Raw genomic sequence first — 21,376 nt, forward strand, 5'->3', positions numbered from 1 at the left:
TACGTGTTTTCAGAATGATACACTAGCTTTTCAGCCACGTTACAGCTTCCGAACTCAAAATTCACTAATTTCGGCCATCTGTGATGTGTGGGGAACTGAGAGAATATTGAATCACGAGGAACCCAGTTTATTTAGTTAAGTAATGGTGGAAATGGAATTTTTTGGCACACCAGCATCTAACCCAGCTTAAACAGGTTCGTGAAAATAGCAACTAACCTCCCAGTGCAGCAAAACGTCTTCTCTAAAAGAGACGTACTTAATGGAGTTTCTACCACAATGATAAAATGAACACATCTCGTATTTGAAGTATCATTTACAATATCTGAAGCGTAATATAATACATCTTTGGAAAAGGCTTCCAGGTTCTATATTCACCTGCGCCAAGCGAGACGTGCTAAACGGCCGTACTAGATAAAATATAACACATGATTTTACGATGAATGCTTAAAAAAAGCTTAAATATGACGTCAAATCGAATAAATCTATACACGTATCTCACATGACAAAGGAGTTGGTCAATGTTTATTCAATGCTTACAGAGTCCGTATTCCATTATACGTGAATATTCAATTCCATTTTGGAAATTTTCCACTATGTGTGTGTATGCACGTGAGTGTGTTGTGTTTTTATACATACATACATACATATATATATATATATATATACATATATATATATATATACATACACATACACACACATATATGTATGTATGTATATAATATACATATCTGCATATACATTTCTTTATAAGAAAGATCCATGAGGAACATAAACACGGAAATGAAATACAGAGGCAAGGCATGGCACGTTAGTGCTCCCTGTAAAAGACTTCCTCTTCCGCACGGCAGAAGAGCGGGGCTCACCATATCCGGCACTGAAACGGCTCACTTCCTAGAATGGTGAATAAATTGACAAAGGGCTCTCTTTCCCTCGACCAACACCTGTCCCCACCTGGACGGATTAAAGTATTAAAATTTAATCAGCGATGCGGACTTCACGCAAACAGCATTAGAAGACACGCGAGTAAAGTACAGAGGGGATCTTGGTAGGAAAATCCTCACCAAGGGAATACTGGATTTTGGAATGGCCTACTCATTAATTACTTAAGAATTTTTAGCTGCTAAATTGAGTCTTGAGGGAGCTGCTCAATATTTTTGCGTGGAATGAAATTATTAAAAGATATTTATTTCTGACGGGAATTATCATAATCCATAAAGCTCGAACACACTGAACTAGTATTGCATGTTGCGTAACTCGCCAGCTCTTACAAATAAATGACATTGTTTCGACAGCGGTTAATCGGGAAGAAAAATAGCAAATATATGACAAGGCTTATGGAACTAAACCCTCCAAGCACGGAGATGGCAGTAAAGACAAAGGCGTATGGTTTCTAATGGGCATCCAGTAACCGCTGAATGGCCCCCTCTGAAAATTACATTAGCCAAGCAATAACAATCTAGACATATTCCAACTGTTAGAAATAACTGCATACCCAAAATATTATAATTTAGAATTTTTTTATAATTTTACCCCAATTATTTGTGCCTAAAACCATATCCATTTTAAAATGCTACGGAATAGTATTTTTTTAATTAACTCGATGGCTGATTTCAATAGTGCTGTGTTCTCATTCACTGCCTTTCGAATGAATACTTCTTTAACCTTGAAATGGAGACCCAATGGTGAAATCATAATGATTGACCCTGTTTTGGATTCGTCAAGTTATAGAAATGGAAACTAGTCAGCCCAATAAATTTCGCATTTTGCAAGTGTTTAGAAGCATACCCAATTTGTATTAATGACCCCTGAGAAAAGGTAGAAATGGACGTAAGCGGGTTCGTAGGCAACTTTGAGCAAAACAAAAAAATAAAATGAAAAACTCAACCACCTGGGCATGGGGAGTTGTTAAAGATGCAAATGCCACCACTACCACCGCCACCATCCGTTTGTGTGCTGGTGCTTGAGGTCAGCCGCGGTCACCGGAAATGGGCGAGAAGGGTGTAAGGAAAGGTGGCGATGGGACGGTATGGGAGGGGAAGAGAGGGGTTGGAGGGGGAGGAATAAGTAAGGTGTTCGAGGGAGGGAGAGCTGGAGATTGGCGGCAAGGAAGACGGGAGAGTAGGGAGAGGAGTGAGAGGAGGAAGATGGTTGTGCTGGGGATGGCGTATTTAATTGAAGGGAATGAGCATGAAGGAGAGAGGAGCAGAGGCCGGGTAGTTGGACGCGAGGGCGAGCGCGCCCGCCTGGGTCGGATTCCATCTCACACACGGGGAGGAATCGCTGCGGATGGCGATGTTGGCACTGTGCGAAATTTTAACGAATTGTCGTCGGTGCGAAATGCTCATTCGGTATCGCTCTGCGATGTAGATCCGTCAAGAAATGCAATTCGTGGCAGCGCGATTAAACTTGAACGGGCGATTTACCAAGTTTTTCCTCGCCACCACACTGATCAAGCCGTAGGCTGTGATAGATGAGGGTAGAAAGAATCCCGAATTCAACCTAAAATATCTATGAAAGTCACACAATAAAATTAGGAATACCAGTTCCTTTACCTATTTTTTGCAGTTTCCCACGATGTTATAGTAGTGTATTTTAAAGGGTTTTTTCAAAGGAATCAGCTGGCATTTGAGCAAGAGATCATCCGATTAGCGAGAAATTGGGCTACCACACCTACCTCCATTTATTTCAAAATAAATGTTTTAAAAAATCAAGTTTAAAAAGATGGACTCTCGATATAAACAGATGAGGGTGTGGTAGCCCAGTGGCTGCAGTGTTCGGGAAAGAAATCGCAGGGGATTATGGTTCGCAACCGTGAATTGGAACATAAATGAAAAACAATTTTTGAACAGGAGCTTATATCTGCATCAAGCTTCACAAGCCTCATTCTTCCACTATCGCAAGTTATGAATGTTAACTATATGTGCAATTTCGAGGGAAAGATATTTTCCGATCTAGGCAACCGAACGGACTCTGGTTACTTAATATTCGAGCTTCATTAGGCACCCAAGTCCGAGGAACTTTTTTCTAACTTTACCTCACATATAAACATTTTACATGGGAAAATTGAATTCAAGATCCGGTGAAATAGACGAAGGGAGAGTATACAGGGCGAATCAAAAAGAACGAAAGACGTGAAAAAGGAAAGCTTTCATAGGGTAAGGTAATCAACATTAAATAGAGAAGAATGGAGGGATGCATTAAACCAATCCTTAAACCGATTGAATTGCTGATGATGATGGCTTCAGGCTATATTCAATTACATTTTGAGGAAAGAAATAAGAAATAAAGTTAGATCTTTAATTGCCTGAATGGGCTTCCTTCTTTCCCGGTATCATTTTGCGCGTATTATCATCTCTCATACTATCCGAAAAATATGCAATAACTATTACTGATCGATAATCATACCAACTTTCATGATCCTATTACTTGAAAATTTGATTTTAAAGGGAGAGCGATATAATTTATAATTGCTCTTCCCATGACATTTTATTTTTATTAAAAGCATAAACATTTTTAAAACTCTAATGCATTAATACCTACAGATATGGAGTGACTATGTCCACCTTGTACCTTCTTTTCTAACCCCACCACTCATTCATATAACACCGACAAAAATGTCGTCATATTTGTCCCCTTTCCTCCACTACCAGTTTCTAAGCTTTAAAATGACATCGTTGACTTGTCTATTGATTAAGGTAACACCATTGAGTACCAAAACAACTAGTTTGTGGTGACCGTCGTGTTCATCGCGAAAAAAACTATTCGATTTACAATTGACGCAACAACTATCATTTCCTCACCCACGTAACGATGGGCCACTCCAGCCTAGTTTTTTAGGTGCATAGTACTAAATACAAAGAGTCTCTATTCAGATAGCAACGCTACGCTAGTTACCGAATATTTTCAACGTTCGTGCATGAAATGACATCCCGGAAATCGTCATAGAAAACGTGACTAACATACCCCCTTTCATGCGCTGTTATTTAGTCCAATATTGCCGTTTTTCTTTGGAAAATGAACCAATTTCTCTCTTCACCTCCGAGCCTCCCCTCCCGAAGGTACCATATCACACCAAGTACAGAGTGGATGCAGGAACAATGAAATATTAATGGATCTAAAGAAGCTCGAGCTAGGCTGAATTAATTGCGCCTTTATTTGATTAGTATACCCTTCTTCAGTATTCGTAAATGAAAGTGCGGATCGCAAGACGAACAGCGCTGTGTCTCAAGATTGGCATCTGTTTCCGCTCTTTGTGATGTGATCAACGATTGACTACCCATGAGCCCCTAAATGACACTGGGTAATATGATGCAAGAGAAACGAGGGTTGCATAAGGTGACTACGTGAGATTAATTAATAGTTTTGAAAAAGTGGGTCATTAGGGGCACGTCCAACTCATCTAGCGTACATTAGCCCAACTCAACGTAGCGTCAAAAATACACAGCGATAAGAAATTTCTTTCTTGTGGTCTGCATGCGATGAGTGATAGTCATATTGCGTGAGGAAGCTTGAATAGATTAATTAAAAACATGTGATTTAATTTGCGAGCCTCGGATTACCGCGCATAAAGGCATGGCGACAGCGAAATTCTCCCTCCAATTTGCATAGAGGAACGACGCGTGAGTTAAAAACCCATAAAAATGCGTGAAACCCAAAACAGAAAAACCCCAATGAAATGAGACCGTTCATCACCGGGGGCTACAACACATTTTACACTTTTAGATGGTTGTCTTTACTCGATAAAGACTGGTGTTCAACTACCATACTTTCAAATTTCTAAATACATTCTTATATTACCTTGGCATATTAAGATGTGACGTTGAATTAACGGGTTCCTTTCACCTTGAGAGACTTGATTACATGGATAATCGTAGCACTCATAAGCTCCAAAAGTAATCATAGCCATTGCTGTATTTCTACGGTTCTGGATGAACGCATTAGTGATACTATTACCAGCTCAAACAAAAACTGGCTCCCTCAAAGTATTTTCTGGGGGAATTCTTTGCGAGGAAATTAAAGGAGGGGCCATTCCGACGCATAGCATCCAAGGAACGCCCTTATAATGAACAGAGTTTAACCTCAGAAACAGTAAAATTAAGATGGGACCGTAAAAATTTAATTCTAGTGCTTCATTATTTTCACTTGAGATAGGCCAAAATAAGTTAAATCGTAACAATCAATGTCAAAACAATCGATTTAGTTAGTTCACACTTTGATCCTCAAGCGATAAAAAATAACCAAGCAAGCCAAATTTTCATTTAAGCATTTCTTGCAAGGGAATATTTCAGGCACCCATAGGTTCGAAGCCTACGTTATGGAGAGTAAAAATAATTTCTAAGCAAAAATTAAAACATTCAAATTTGAACTTTTACATACACATCATTTTTGTGCGCACTATAAAGCCACGCGCCAAAACATTTTAAGAATAAGGTATTTCAACTTATTAACATCTCAAGAAACTGATAAGCACTTTGAAATCTTACTGATAACAGACACGAGTGAGTGCAGGCAGAGATGAAGCAGGTATCTAGACACACTGACTATACCACCCATCATCAGATAGCCATTAGCTTATGATGCCATCAAAGTAACAACGAAAATGTAAGCAAAAAATCATTTAATCAAGTTAAAAGCTTTTCCAAATATTAAATATACCTTAAAAATCACATCAACCGGTCCACTTCAATAATCGCGAACAGCTACTGGGGAAGGAACTCCAGGAAAACTTTCACGGAGGAGTTAAACTACAAATATCTCTTACTGGTTATTAATATTAATATGGCACATTTGAAATAATTTCCCGTAACCTTTAAATATATCAGAAATAAAAACTAATGTCACAATTCGATGGTTCAATGCTAATTGAACTAGGCGAATTGCTCGGACGCTATACGAGGCTATATCTTACACGGCTGTAATTATTTAGCATAAAACTGGTCTTCAAATAGCACCAAAGTCGATCATTTTGTTAATGACCATGGAATTAGCGAGAGAACTAACCATTGGGCCCACTAAAAATCCCGACAACCCCATGGCATAGCCAAAAGCAAAAAACCAAAGATCTCACCCTGACGCATTAAAATAACGATGAATTCCGTTTATATTAAATGCATAACTTTTTCCCCCACAGTGTAATAGCTCATAATATGAGACGAATAATACTACAGAATTTAAAAATTCATACAACAATGTAATGTGCCCAGTGATTTTCCTGGCCATAGCAAATAAAGACTAATTTTTACACCACCAGGAAAGAAATTGTTTTGCACCAAGAACAAAAATAGCTCTTTGTATATTGAGATGTCACAATTGTTTTTTAGCTTAATGGCAACAAAATATGACAAAGAGAAGACTAAAATCTACTCTGAGATACCTCTTGGGTTAACTCATTGTGAGAGAAGGCCTAAACAGGCTTGTGGGCGGAAATTCCCCACGACTGAAAAGTTGAATATTTTCGTGCATAATATTAAGTAAAAAATAAAAAGAATCTTAGGTAACAAGAGAGTTCCAAACTGAAAAGTTCAGACCTAAAAAATACCATTTCAGGCATTTTCAATTCTCAGTTTCGCAATGGCGTATGAATATTTCACTTCCGGCACCTCATTCAACTCTGGTAAAAGCTCACAAAGAACTTACTCTCTGAGTTAATTAAAAAGCGACGCGAGCACGAGGAGAAAGGATCAAAAAAGTTTCGGTTAGAAAAACATATGGAAACGGTTTTCCAAGATGAGGCGGAAGCAATGTTAATACGGAAATTAATTATCAAATGAGAACCAAGACCTTTTTACAAGTGAATATCTTGTAGTCAAGGAATACATTTAAGAAAATCTTCACGGTAATAATAAAGGGCCCATTCAAATCCCAAAGCAGTTTAAGTAAAAGAGGGCCAACGGACATTTTTGTCCTCTTAATGCTCCCAGCACTGTGAAGGCACGGTTTTAAAGAAAAATTAATCTTACCTGCTATTTCTTTCGTCATCCCATGAATGAATGGAACTCATTAGACAGTAGTGACGACTCGGCGCGTTTATAAGAAGATTTTACTCTCATAGTACGAGATCTATTGCTTGCTACGCTGCAATAAAAACTTTGCCCTTTTTGTTTCCAACGCTAATAGAAAGTTAATCTACAATTTCCATGTCCAATAATACCTTCTAATGATAATAGTACGGCCGTCTGTTCCACTTAATCGTTTACTTTACAAAGAGTACGATTCCTTTTCTAAAAATTATAATTTCTTTCGCGTGCATGTTGCCTCGTGATACCGTCGTAGTTCGAATAGGTGAGACGTCAAGGGATATTTAAATGGCAGTTGACCCTGAAATTGACGGATCAACTAGGTACCCTTCGAGCGACCAGGGATGTGGGAGTGGAGTGACGACAGGGTTGGAGGCAAAGAGGGAGGGGGAGAAGAAGCGGAGGCGAATTGGAGGGTCCCACCCCTTTCGACGCATGTCCTCCCGAGGGCGGATGCTGGACAATCGATGGGGCGAGGCGGCCTTTAAGCCCAATCGCCTCACTGGATTGGCAATCAAGAAGGGGGAGAGAACGGATCAGTTGGCCGGCTACGCCTAACTACTTAGATGGGCTTCGGGGCTTACAAACATGCGTTCACGGCTCTAACCGACCCATCCTGAGAATTATCACCATAATAAATTAAATACATCAAGGTATATAATAACGTTTTTACAGAAAGCCGTAAATTTACCGCATGTATGTACGTGACTTGAGTGCCATCGTTACACGATAAGAATGTGAGAAAAACGAAAAAGAAATATCAAATCCCTCTCGAAGTTGAAGAGCGACCGATAAAAAACGACGTCCAACCAGATTCGGCAGTTTTCTTACCGCTACAAGCATTGAGTAATCTTTTCCGATAGATTTACGAAATCTTTTGACTAAGATTTTTATTCCCATTTTAAGCGAGGGACCAATTAATTTGATTGCATGCAGCATACATGCTCGCCCAGGCGTAAAACGTGCGATTGGACCCATCCAAATGAAAATAATCAGATAATACCGTCGTAAAAGATTTAAAATTTAGCTTTTCCAACATGCTAGTGGACGCGAATTCGGACCAAAGTATTACGGTTAAATCAGGATCCAATGATGGCGCGTCTGCTGGAGATAGGACGAGAGCGATTGGCAAACGTGGAGGGTGGAGAAATCCGGCAGGGTCACGGAAGCTATTCCACGTGATCTTATGATCCAATAACGGCAGATGACAGGAAGGGAATTACCTAAGGGAAGTCAGTGTCCCCTCTCGCTTGTGAGACAGGATATAGTGAAATATTTTTTTTATAAGTGCCTGGGATGAGTGCATTAAGAATGCGTACTGAGATACAAAAGGAGACTGGATTAGGAGGAGGGAGAGGAAAGTTCAGAAGTCAGGGATGGTAAAATATGGGCATGTCAATTAAGGTGTGGGTGGAGAAACTGCTTTTTCGGTAATAGGCTGCTGAGGTATATTAGTCTAGAACTCCAAACGGCTTGTCCCCAGAAGATTTACTGCTGGTTTTCGTGGATGCGTGGAACTTCATACAGGCATCTTTTTCGGCTCCCCCTCCCAAAAAAGCTTTGTTTTATTTTTTTTCACTCTAGTCTAATATTATACCATTTGAATGCTAGAAGATTTGAAGGCAAAAACAAAACTGGAGAACGCACTTTTAAAAAATAGGCTTCACAGGACGTTAGCTGTCACACCAAAAGGGAATGAAAGAGCGGGATTCCTCAGTCCATCAAGCCAACATTTTCATTAATTTTGTAAATAAATAAATGCCGATGGTTAAAATGTGCCAATAAGCAAACGAATAAGAGAAACGCTAATTGTAATAGGCTTATTAGAATATTGGGAAACATTAAAAATTATGGATTAAACTCAAAATTAAACAAAAATTCGCCATATTTTTATTAGCACGACACGTTGGAGTACCCGTATTTCAATGTTTAAACGTCACTATCATATGAGTGAAAATGTCAAATAAATGTATTGTGAAATTTTACTAAGTTGTAATATCTAATTCACCATATCAAGACTTATGCAGGCAGCTATATATTCAACTTAGTGTAAATGTGTTATCTGTGCCAGAGTACTAGCTACATCAAAAGAAAAGCTCAAACTAGGCAATGCATCTATAGTGACCGCTACACTCCAACGAAGTATTTTGGTCGCATAATTCGAGACCACAGCACAAGGAGAAGGATATACCTGAAAAATAAAACATATTTCCCATTCAAATACATCTTTTTCCTCTTTTTTTAAATAAAATTCATCTCAACATCCACTTCGCTAAAACCTTTAACAGTTTATGAAAACTGTATAGATCTAGACGACATAGGATCAATCATATTTCCGATCAGTCTACCGCTTCAGCGATTCGAAATCATGGATGACGTGTTAAATTTTAGAATAAATAGTGCGAACCAAAATAGATTACTCTGAGCATATGCCCGAACATAATAAAACTCGGAGCGACAGAGCTGGATGACATCAGAAAATTCACCTACACCAAACTGGTACATTAAGCGCCAAATGCACATATTATTTAATAGATATGACCAACGGCTAAAAACTAGTGACTATTACATATTTTCTGAATGGAGAAAATTAGATTTTGGAACCAGGCTCCTAGTAACAAAACCTTACTTCTCCAAGAGGTAAAATGTGCACATTAATTTGGAGGTGTAAGAAGACCGTAAATATATTTACCCGCAACACTAAAATTAAAACGATTATCAAAGAATCACCAGCTTGAATATGCAAGTGTTGCCTTTCAATACATAATTATAATACAGTCGTACACGAAATTCTGTACTCGTGCCTTATGCCTGATAAAATAATTGTTTTAACCATAATGTTAACTTTGAAAAGAAAAGAACCGAGGGCTGCAATAAACCAATATTAGGAAGAAACAGTGAAAATGATCACATTAACATCGTGATGGGTGAGAAGGCACCAAAAAGGAAGAGTTAAAATATGCTACGAAATGGGTTATTACAAGGAGAGAGCGTGTTGCATGTTCACAATTCACAAATGAACGCCCAAAATTAAATGATTCAACTATCGCACGAAGATCACTTCCAACTATACTACGCACTGGAGAAAATTTTAAACAACATATGAATAAGATAGCATGGCGTTTAAATAGGGACTTCCATCGATTTTAGATCTGATCGATTAGATCTCAAATTCCCTCGATCTATAAAAAAATAATCAAACGAACTCATTTTTCATCGGTCGCAAACAGTAATAACGACAGACAGCATTTGCTATTGCCACATAATTATATAACGCCTCCCAGCATGGGTTGCTTTCGACGAGTTGTGCGTTATAAGGCCGTCAGAGAACGCAACTTCACCCATTGCTTTCTTTCCCCCTCCCTTCAATGCTTTTATTCGCTCCCTCTGCTCCGGCGTTTCCCACGAAGGATTGCTGCTCGCGAGGAGAAAAGTTGGCGAGACGATGAAAAGTTTTTTTCTTTCATGAGAGGAGGGAAAGATACGTTCGTGAGAGAGAGAGAGCGCAAGGGAGAGAGTGGGCGGTTTGAGGCGAGTGTCCTCACCCACACGCTCTGGACTCAACACCCCCGCAATCGGATCGCGTCCGTCCGCATATCCATCGCCGAGGAGGGCACACAAGAGGGGGTGAGGGAAGCGGCGAGAGAGGGTGATGGGCGTGTTCTCGTGCGTTGGCAAGAGAGAGGCTCGGGTGGGCTGGAGAACGAAGTAAGGGGTGAAGCAGGAGAATGAATGGGAAGAGGAGGTAGAGCGGGCAATTTGCGTGCTATACTTGTTAGCGAGATCCTCTCTCCCTCCGTCTCCACCCCATCCCCTTCTTCTCTCCTCCACCCTCCCTTTCCACCTCAGGGAAAGGACTGTTGATTCGATTAGTGCGAGGCCCCCACGGCGACGCTGCTTTTTAGAGGGTGAGGAAGGAGGGCTGGAGTGAGGCGGGAATCGATTTAAAGGGAAAGGATACCCACCTAAAGAAGATGGGAGTAAATGAAGACGGGTTGGCAAAGAGCCAATCTTCCGATATCGGTACATTTTCTTTTCCCCAACTTCCAACTCAAATCGGCATGGGGCTTAGATACATGCATTTCGGTTGTTTTGAAATTTTTTCACCTCCAATGTGTCATGCATCGTAGAGAGCGGAAACATTTGAACTCGGCTCCCGATGGTCGAGCATTTTCAAATACCGATCGATATTATGCGTTTGTCCTAAGAAATGTTTTTCCTTCGAATAAATTACCAGATAATTGTCGAGAATGATGCGCAGAATAACTGTAGGCGTTATAAATAATAATAACTGACCAATGCTACGTTTTTTCACGTGCAATTTAATGAATGGATGAATGAATTCATTTTTTCTCTTACGGTGCACTCAGTAAAACCTGAGTGGGTCCTTTCAATTTGTTTCATAACTATTCTTACAACAGAATGGAACTAGGGACACTAAACTTATTCAGCAGATTCCCCAACGCAAGCTATTGCACGATCGGCAAATTCATTTGACTGCTTCGAAAATAACGGTGAGTAACATTAGTATTAAATGAGGTACCCAAACGCATGACGACACCGTATATTCCCGTCAGTTATGGATGCCAAGGAAGAAATTCAAAATATCGACCATATATTGCGAAACTAATACTGTAACAGTAAAGTATTTGAGAACCATCAAAACAATTAAACAGTGAACAATGGTGCTGAATCCAATTGATAAACGCCGTGAAAAGGAGAAAATGGTTAAGCTCCGTGAAAGAAATCATCGTAAGACAAGCTGCCACCTCCGTAAGAGGTACCGTTAATCCCTCACCAATTTCAATCAATTCTTCTAAGATGTCTGGCACAATTCTTCCGTCTTTACCATGCCTTGACTTCGTTTCAAAATTATAGGGGGACCAGACAAAACATTGGCCATACCGTGGAGGAGGGTGAAAGTAATAGATGGACATATGTGAAAGACAAAAAGAACGAAGGAAAAAAATTACAGTTAACCGGAGGTCAGAATTAAGTCACGAATAACAATTATAACAGTTTAATGATGGAAGAAATTGGTGGCATAGTTACAGGCGTATAGCAAAGGCGTGCTCGGGATGATGTAAGCGGTGGGCGGACGGTGACGCAGGACGCGGAGAAAGGGTGTATCCTCCAGAGAGAATTTCGGCACAATTCCTAATTAATATTTTTCCACTTGTTACAAGCACGACAATCCCGGACACTAGAACATCGTATTATGATCATCCATCTAGGAGAATTCCACCCATGGCGAGGCAATGCGTACGTCAATAACAAATAATAATGACAGCAAAACCAAAATTTGGGAGAAGATGGTAATTCCTTATAGTTCGTAGAGGGCGAAAAAACTGAAGAACAACTGAAGAACTCTAATTTAAAAATACGTACAACAAAACTTCATTAGTGTTCAGACGATTTACACAAATATGGACTTAATCACATTCATTAATCAAAATTTAACCTAAATATAAGGCAGTGAGGCTACATTACCTCACATGGAAAGTGTCATCTTAAGCGTAATCTGATGTACTCCAGAATTCCTCTTTATGGCTTAAATAAACACGAACTAAAAATGCAACTCTTACCAAACAAACCTTCTGGTCCCAGGTAGCTACAACGAACGTCTACGGTACATAAGTTATGCATCAAGACATATCAATTTCATCTCTTGAGAGCAGGGAGAGCAGCCTTAACTTGACTTTCATTTGCATGAAAAATGCGAGGACTGCTCTTCTTACTTGAGAGATTTACAAGCGGACCCGTGGGAATATAACGGCAAATAACGGGTTTAGTTTTACTCCATCTTCATTCAAGAGATCTGAAAACAGACTACGAGAACAATGTTTCTTGAGTAACTGAGGCGGGAAACTGGTTTCAGGAGATAAGAAGACTAGTGGTTCTCGAAATTCGAGGCGATTTTTTTCAACAAGCAGCCCAAGGCTCCAAGCCTGGACTGTGCACGTGTGTGACAGACGAGCTTTAATCATCGAAGTTGCATGAATAAGGTATTCTTTCCGAAAAACATTTTCAATTCCCATCATTCCCGGTGATGAACTAAAAAATTCCGAAATGTTAATAAATAACCGAATCACTAGAAAGAATAGATACTGAGGAAATGCATTAACATATTAGCATTTCAGATTGCAGTCAGTACTATGCATATTTAAATACAGAAAAAAACTCAATAATAATACTAAATGTGAAAGAATTTAACACCACTTACAGTTTTGAAGATTCTTCAATACTCTATGATTTATCATTAGCCATTGATCGTTAGAACGAAACCAACATCGTAAATCGCTGGCGAAATGCTATATTCACTCGGGTTTGATGCATTATATATCAATCCCGTCAGCCGATTTCAAAATGAGTCACATCGTCTGTTGATTTGTTCGGTTTAACACATTGTTTTTAAAAATTATTTTTCTCGCGCATTTAAAAATTACCGAATAGGGATGAGAATTTCTGAGTAACATGTTTTAAGAGTCTCTCTTCGCGTTCCACAATTTCTTGCTTTGTGCTGCTGAACTTCTCCCAATGAATCTAAAATGTAGGAATTTTTTTTGCTAACCTTATACTTTATTGCTGTAAAAATCTTAAATGAGTTTCGTTAAATAAATAAATTTTTATGTTTTAAACGCTATTTGCGAAGCTACTGTTAAACTTAGTATATATATTTTCTAAGGTTCTATATGACGCACAATGACTGTCTCGGTAGTCTCGCGGCATCAAACTTCGAGGTCGTTAAAAGCCACGTATTTATTTGCTGAAAAACTGAAAATAATCATTTAAATTCTTCATCCACAGTTGTTATGTGATGGATTGTTATTTTTATTAAACTCTTCATCAAATATAATAGAATATAGAATATTCCACAGATAAAAAGCCCTTTCCATTAAAGTGACTTTTATTCATATTAAATTCAAGTCCAATATACAAAAAGTACTTAAATAACATTTTCTACATTAGCATAAATAACTTCTCTTCGTTTTAATAAGCGATTTAACTTATTTACGCCTAATTCAATTGCAAAACAAAAGAGACAACCACCCGAAAAAACCGGGAATTTTGCTTCGAGTTAAAAGTGAAAGATATCATTTTTAAAATGTTTCGTTAAAATGTAACCATGAGGTCTCTAATTAAATATGGCACGATCCATAGAAATGGTAACTATTAACTCCTAATACTAACTTGCCGGATAATATGGTTGAAACACTCAAGTCTTTCGTCACGGAGGTGGTGTAAAGGTCTCCAATCTCAGACCATCAGAGACGAACAGAATGCTCAATGAGGTCAAAGGTTAATACAGATATGTTACGTAGAGTACGATGAAATGGCTTTCGAGGCGGAATCTATATGCCTCCATCAATCACTCATAAACACATTCCAGATTACAAAAAACCTAACAGTTGATTTCACAAAAAATGTTTTCTCAGACAAATTTTACGGAAAAGTTTATCTTTTCTCAGCTTTTATTCAAATACACTTCTCGTAAAAAGTTCAGCATTACTTCGAGAAACATATTCGCTCATTCGACCACAAATGCATTTGCTACTAATTCTATTATTATCGGCATTTTCAAATGCTTAATCAAAAATTAACTCAAGACTTTATACAAAATGGTTTCAAATGGAACTATATTAAATCCAACCAAGCCAAATGGTTCGCGGAATTCTTTTTCCTCCCGGAATAGAGATAAAAATTCGCGAGGCGCGCGGTACGAAAATAAGGCAGACTGAGGATTTGGGCGAGGTGCTGTGGATGAGGGAGGGAGGGACAAGTTGAAAACAGCGGTCAAAATCCCGTCATATGCAAATCGCGAAGAATCCCTCCGCCGCCCTTCCCAAGACACGGAGGTGAAGAGCCCAGGCATAGAAGGGGAGCGACGACGCATCCACCACCACAGCGGTTTCCTCTGGTAACGGGAAACCTCGAACCCATCCTCTTCTTTTACTCCTTTACTGCCTCTCTCCGCCATTTATGTCTCTCCGTCTGTCTCTTTCCCTCCTCCCTCAGCGAACACGAGTGGGGGAAGGGGTAGAGGAAAAAATTCACCCCACTCCTATAAACCCACTCCTTCATCCCCCCCACCCCACGCCCTCCCGAGAGATTCCATTCTCTTTTTCGGAACCGCACTCGGGGCAGACGTCCCATAAATGGAAAAATGGAGGGAATCGCAGGGAAGTGGGAGGGGTAGTAGAAGAGATGGGGAGAACCGTTCGCGGTGCAAAGTTACACGCTCGCAATGTGCATTCTCGCCTCTCCCACACAGCCAAAAGCCTGGGGCTTGTCTGAACCGGGCCCAAGCACCGGAGGTTTTGAGATCATGGCGCGCCGTTTCGCCGAGAGCGAAGAAGGTCTGGGGATCGGCATTGCATGTACACACAGGGAACCATATTTTAAAAGATTGAAGAGGTTCTTGTGAAATTCAAGAGAATATCTGGGGCCGCCATCTAAATCTAGCATCAAAACACTATACCACACCTTCACAATTCGTTTCATCTGGCTGTTCTGGAATTAACCTTGGGTTCCTCCGGGCCCACTGGTCCATCTTACTACATCCAGTCGGGGCTATCAGCAAAAAAATCAAAACAGCATAAAATAACGATGGCGAATTTATATGTTATATTCTCCGTCCTATGCATTTGACGCTTTTGATGGGGTCTCGAGCAAATCCATAGCAACGAACGAATCATTCAATTTCCACTTGAAGTACGTTAAGAGTTTCACGCGATGACTTTTTCCGGTTAGGGAAACAAAAACGTCAAACGTGGCAATAGTGTGATTTTTCACTAGCGGCATTTATATTTCTCCCAACTACGGAGAAACTTTTCCTTCGAATTTTTCATAGTTCTGACCACCGACCGACATCATGTATCCGACCACCATCTGGAATTATTTCTTATGGTGATTTCCAGGTTTTGAATTGATATAGAGAGATTCAGATGAAGCACATATCACATTACACTTGAAAAAAAGACTAAAATAATCATACATAGAACGTTCCTCTTTCCGCGTTTGCACTTCATACCAATATGACTTTTGTAACTGCCAAAAGTTTCCATGTGAGAGGAGTGATTTTCAATCGCTCGGCAGTGGCAGATATTTTATTATTACTCGTATGACCAGCAAATGCATCAATATATATTTGAAAGAGCGCGTACACGTGAAACAGGATACAATGAAATGAATTATAGCCCGTAAGCAGATACATTTACATTAATGTGAAGAAATGATATTCGTAGCGGGCGTCATAATACCCCGAAAATCGACAGGAGAGGTCATTACGACATTAATTTAAAATAAAGAAGAAGAGAAAGAATCCATAGCTAAAAGTAATACATGAAAAATATAGATCCAAATAAAATTTCATTCGACAAGCAAATCATTATTTTACTAAAAAAAGCCCAACTATCAAATACTTTATACCTACATATACTCGTATGTGCATGTGTACCTCATTACAATTTCTACATAAAGCGGCAAATTCCTTGTATTCCATCTACAACCTAAACCTAACGAGCCCATCAACGCCATTTAAAGTAGTTTAGGCACTACTAAGTAAGCTGATCAATAATAAGACCAATACGTAAGCCCCAACTATTATCCTCTTCTGCTACAAAGTGCCCCGAAAAACGTTAAAACTCTGGGTGAGGTGCGTCAACTTCCTCAGAATTCATTAGTCAGTTATTGTTTCCCTTCAACTTGCAACAGTGCTCACGAAGGAAAACTTAATGCTAGAAGAGAAAAAACACGTATTGCTCACTACTTTTCCAACAGCGACAAAGAAGGTAGCGTTCGATACTAGCCATGAGGAGTAAACTAAATTTCTCGGAAATGGCGAAGCGAAGGTATATTTATTTCTCTTCCATTTTTTCCTTTTTCAGGAAAGGGGTTCGCCGCGCGAATCCTCTAAGATGGACCTAAGATGGCTTTGTGGCAATGAGAACGTCTCCATTTGCTGGGAAATTTCTCGCGGAAGAGGAGTCTTCCACGGAAGCAATTTCCTTCTCGCCGCATGGAATACCTCTTTCACCGACGCGTTACAAAATATGAGATTAAAGCTTGGCAGAGAGAAAAAATGGAGAGACTTAGCTTTGTTTCAACTCGCATAAGCATTGACCAGATATTCCGAGAACTATTAACGGACTCTACAAAACCAGAGATAGTAACTAGCACCATAGTAAGAGAATGGCGGGAGAACCACAAGGCAGGAGGTTGAAGGTGAGATCAGAAATTGAAGTGTTTCGGAAGCTAGTATGACGCAATGATAGCTCAGAAGTTTCGGAAATGTTTGGGAGATAATATTCTACACCCATGAGCGACAGAGGGCAATATTCTTCATCTAAAGAATATTTTTGTAATTATTTCATTAACTATCCTGGATAATTCACCGTAAAAAGCAAATTATTTTAGATAAGGACTTGGATGTTTGAAATAACGATAGAAAACATGGAAAAAGTTTTCGCAAAATAAATTAAATCACATTTATAGCTACCTCTAAATAAATCATTCAACTGAGTACAGGGAATGTGCATCGAAGAAAATATAGGAAAATATGCCTACATTTGTGAATGTAAATTGAGTTGTAATAAAACTTCTGATGCATATCTTTCTCGAATAAAGTCCACTTATTTATTTAACTGGTTACGAGAAGACACGAGTGGATAATACAAAATAGTTAACTCCGACATAATTAAGAATGGTCCTCCGGACATCACATTATGATTCGCGTTTCAAATACTGTAAAAAATCTGATAAATTAAATACTCTAAAGTGAAAAAATAGCAAATATTTATAAAAACATGGTCGCAATAGTAATTTATGAGCAGATATTTATATTATTTCATAAAGTACGATCACGTTGATTATCCATAGGTATTCCGAACTGGTCTAACGCGGTTTCTGGACTGTGTCTATCCCGGAATCCAAGATTCCCTTTTTCCAGCTGTTGGCATTCACATCGACGGCCATCCGCTCACTCCTGCCAAAGCAATCACGTACTCTGCTAAGAAATGAGCCAGATATGCAAAAACTCGGTTTGCGTATATTCATTACGTGAATGTATGTCACATCCTACTCTTCGGTCTAAGAAGGGTGAGGATTGTTGGAAGTAGAGTATGTAAAAGAAATAGGTACGACCGACTGGTTACCTTTGCCTACTATTATAATTAAAATGGCCTACGGCCAATGGAGCTGCTCCGTTAGGTCTAGGACATCGACAGCGGCAGGTGACTTTAATGCTATGTAATATAAAAGCATTGAAAAAAACCACATACGATGGTGAAAGCAACGAAGACATCCATCGAAGCAACGCTGGGGAAGCAAATGTGTATCTTTATGCACTTTCAAGTATCTTTACTGATATTCTACGCCAGGAAAAACTCCCGACCATTCAGACACTTTGACTTGATATATTTCCCGAACGACTTCGATGCTTCCGGTACGCCACCATTAAGAGCATCAAAAATCGTTCTGTTCGTAACTGAACTTTACTTAAATTCCCTGTCCAAAATAAATCACGGAATAATCCACTTTTCAGAAAAATGGGAATGCAGAAGAATAGCTAGCAATAGCTGACAAGAACCCTAATCAAAACATGTTTTTAAGGATATGAATACACGGATGAAAACATAACTAATCGGAAGGAGTATAACTAAGGAAAGAGTCAGTCGCAAAACTGGAAAGAGATCGTGTTAATACAGAGAATGAACGCCGAGAGTATTCATATCTATCAAGTGGAAACTGAGGGAACCATCTCCTATTCCTTCACACAAAGTATGAGGACAAAAAAGCGACTAAACAAAGAATAGATCGTACAGCGAAATATAATTTAAATGAGAGATTAGCTTAAATCCAGAAAAAAAACATTAGGTAGAACGGGAAGAGAGCACGGATTGTTTTTTCTTGGCTGCCATGGCAGCGGAGAGGCGAGAAGATATCTGGGCAGTATTTTTTGTGCGATCAATAATCTGATAAAGTGATTCTTGACTGACCTTTGACCGCGCTCCCGCGTCGTCCCGCTGCCCTTGCCTCGGCTGCGAAGGGATTTCTCCGTGCCTCCCTCGGTCCCCCATCTTCCTTTTTTTTCTCCCTCCTCCGCCCTTGAAGCCTCTCACCCCTTCCAGGCACCCCACTCGCGGCAACAGGTCATGCTGCTGTTACTCACGAGCTACAGCACGTAAGATATCCTGCAAAATAAAAACACACAATCGATATCGATCAGCGGAAAGCGTAAAAAAAAGGGTAGGGTATCGGCATTAACAGCCTAAGTGATATAAATCGATCGTTCCGGAAAGGAAGACATTGATCACGTGAGGATTACCCGCATATCACCTACAATTTTGATTAGCTAAAAATATGCCAAGGGATGAGAGTAATGAGAGTCACGGGTACATTGAAGGAGTTCAATTGGGAGCTCCTTGATTTTCAAAGAAATCAGGCCAAACTCATACTCGTAGAAACGTGCAGGACACCTGAGTTTTCTTGGGACACCCAAGGAAATACTATGGCACGAAATTATATTCGTAGATTCGGCTACCGAGATAAAATAAGAGAGACAAAGTCACCGACAGATTTAAGTACTGTTTCTTTCCTCGTACAATACATAACATAACAGTGCAACCACTCCTACTTTCTAAATTGAAAAAGAAAAATTTTTAACATGACAGGAACACACCTCCTCGTGCTAATAAATAATCTGAGATTTCCCGCCCGTAATTTCCAGACACGGTTGACTTAACGTTAACCATGAGCTAATGTTCGTATTCACTATGCCATAATTATCACAGCTATTGAAAATCGATAAGCATTATTGTTAAGACACAGATTCCTATGCTTAAAGCTAAAAGAAAAACCTATCCCATAAGTCAAATAAAGGTATGGGACTATAAAGAAACTAAATGTGAAATAATGAAATTCAGCAGTCGCACTACACACGAATTTTTTCTTCTAAGATCCGTCAAGGCCTTTCGATAAAAAAAGAGGACACGCATGGAAGTGGCCCGCGCCGTCAACGAATTCGACGAACAAACCTTGATTCGCGAATTCTGCTAGCCTTTCATTTATCAGAATTCCTATCCGTAATATGCTCGACTGACGAAAATGCGATATAGAACGTGTCGTGTTTTTCTTCGAAGAAACGCTGCGATTGCAAGGCCGTATTTACAAACAAAAGAATGAGCCTGGAAACGAGTAACGGAGAGTTAGACTGGGACGACTCACCCTTAGCTCAGCATGAATTGCCCTGATTAATTCACCGTTGTCATGGAATTAAACGACAGTTTTATCCCCTTTTTCTGGTCAACACAACGCGTTTCGGGGGATTGGAATCAAAAACAGATGATGAAGCTCATAGGGCTGATGCGGTGTGATAACGTTAGCACTGGTAAGATAGTCGGCATTAAATTCATTTGCGATCATTCTTACACATAATGAAAAGGAAGCATTTGAGCATGTAAATCTTTTAAAAGCTGTTCATCGTCAAACTCATAAATTAATTTGCTACGCGCATCCAATAAAAATAGGCCTTTAAAGAGTGGCGACATAAGACAATGCTACTGTTTCAAAACTTCATTCTTCAATAGTTTCCCTTTGCCGTAGGCGTTTGATTTTGAAGTTTTATTTTCTAAATGTACACTCCTTTAAAATCATCTAAACAGCATCCTTCTGAATGTTATCCAGCCATTAGAACAGTTAGAAATTCCATTTCCAATATCGACCCACCATACATGGAACAAATACTGATGCCGGCAATATTTATGGGATATAATTTCAATTAAACTTTATGAAATCACATTTTAAGAAACTGACTGATTACTGGAATAAAAGGAGCATCTGACTGCCTTGGTATGATCGCTGTACGCTGGCCCTATTATATATTTGGTTATGTTTAAAGATATTTATTTCAATAAGAATCCCAACCGGGCCACGCAATAATTTAACTATTTTCTCTGAACAAATAGCAAATAAATATGTAAAAAACACTATTATATGAGATGCCTTAAACAACGAGATCAACAAAGCAATGCTTAATTTTTTTCAAAATGTTCAAATTTATCATGGGCTCGCAGTGGGATTAAATTGCATTGGAATTAAATCTCAGCATTTTGATTGTAAAATATTTGTAATTAAAATTAGATTTAACAAGAGATCCGCATTAAAGTCATATTTTTCCTGACATTTCTTTTTTGAGATTACGGCTCTCTCGTCAAGTTGAAACATTTCATTATAAAAATAAATCAGATTTCTTACTTAAAATGGATTATTTGGCGTAATTTAATTGATTCCTTGATTTAATTCCATTCTATCACCTTTTGAAATATAATTCAGAGGAATTTAAATTATTTAGATGATTT

The 21,376-nt window shown here is 39.1% G+C and overlaps 1 protein-coding gene across 1 annotated transcript in view; it reads right to left on the minus strand.

The window, feature by feature from the left end:
• The window catches only part of RhoGAP19D (Rho GTPase activating protein at 19D), a 636,771-nt gene that overhangs the window by 598,679 nt on the left and 16,716 nt on the right, over nucleotides 1-21,376 (minus strand). The window contains exon 2 of the mRNA XM_071589802.1: nucleotides 19,016-19,210. Coding sequence (XP_071445903.1) covers nucleotides 19,016-19,096 — 81 coding nt within the window. The 5' untranslated portion in view covers nucleotides 19,097-19,210. The remainder of the gene's footprint in view (nucleotides 1-19,015; nucleotides 19,211-21,376) is intronic.

Source organism: Hetaerina americana, unplaced genomic scaffold (assembly GCF_022747635.1).
Source record: "Hetaerina americana unplaced genomic scaffold, ioHetAmer1.1.p SCAF_4, whole genome shotgun sequence".
NCBI lineage: Eukaryota > Metazoa > Arthropoda > Insecta > Odonata > Calopterygidae > Hetaerina > Hetaerina americana.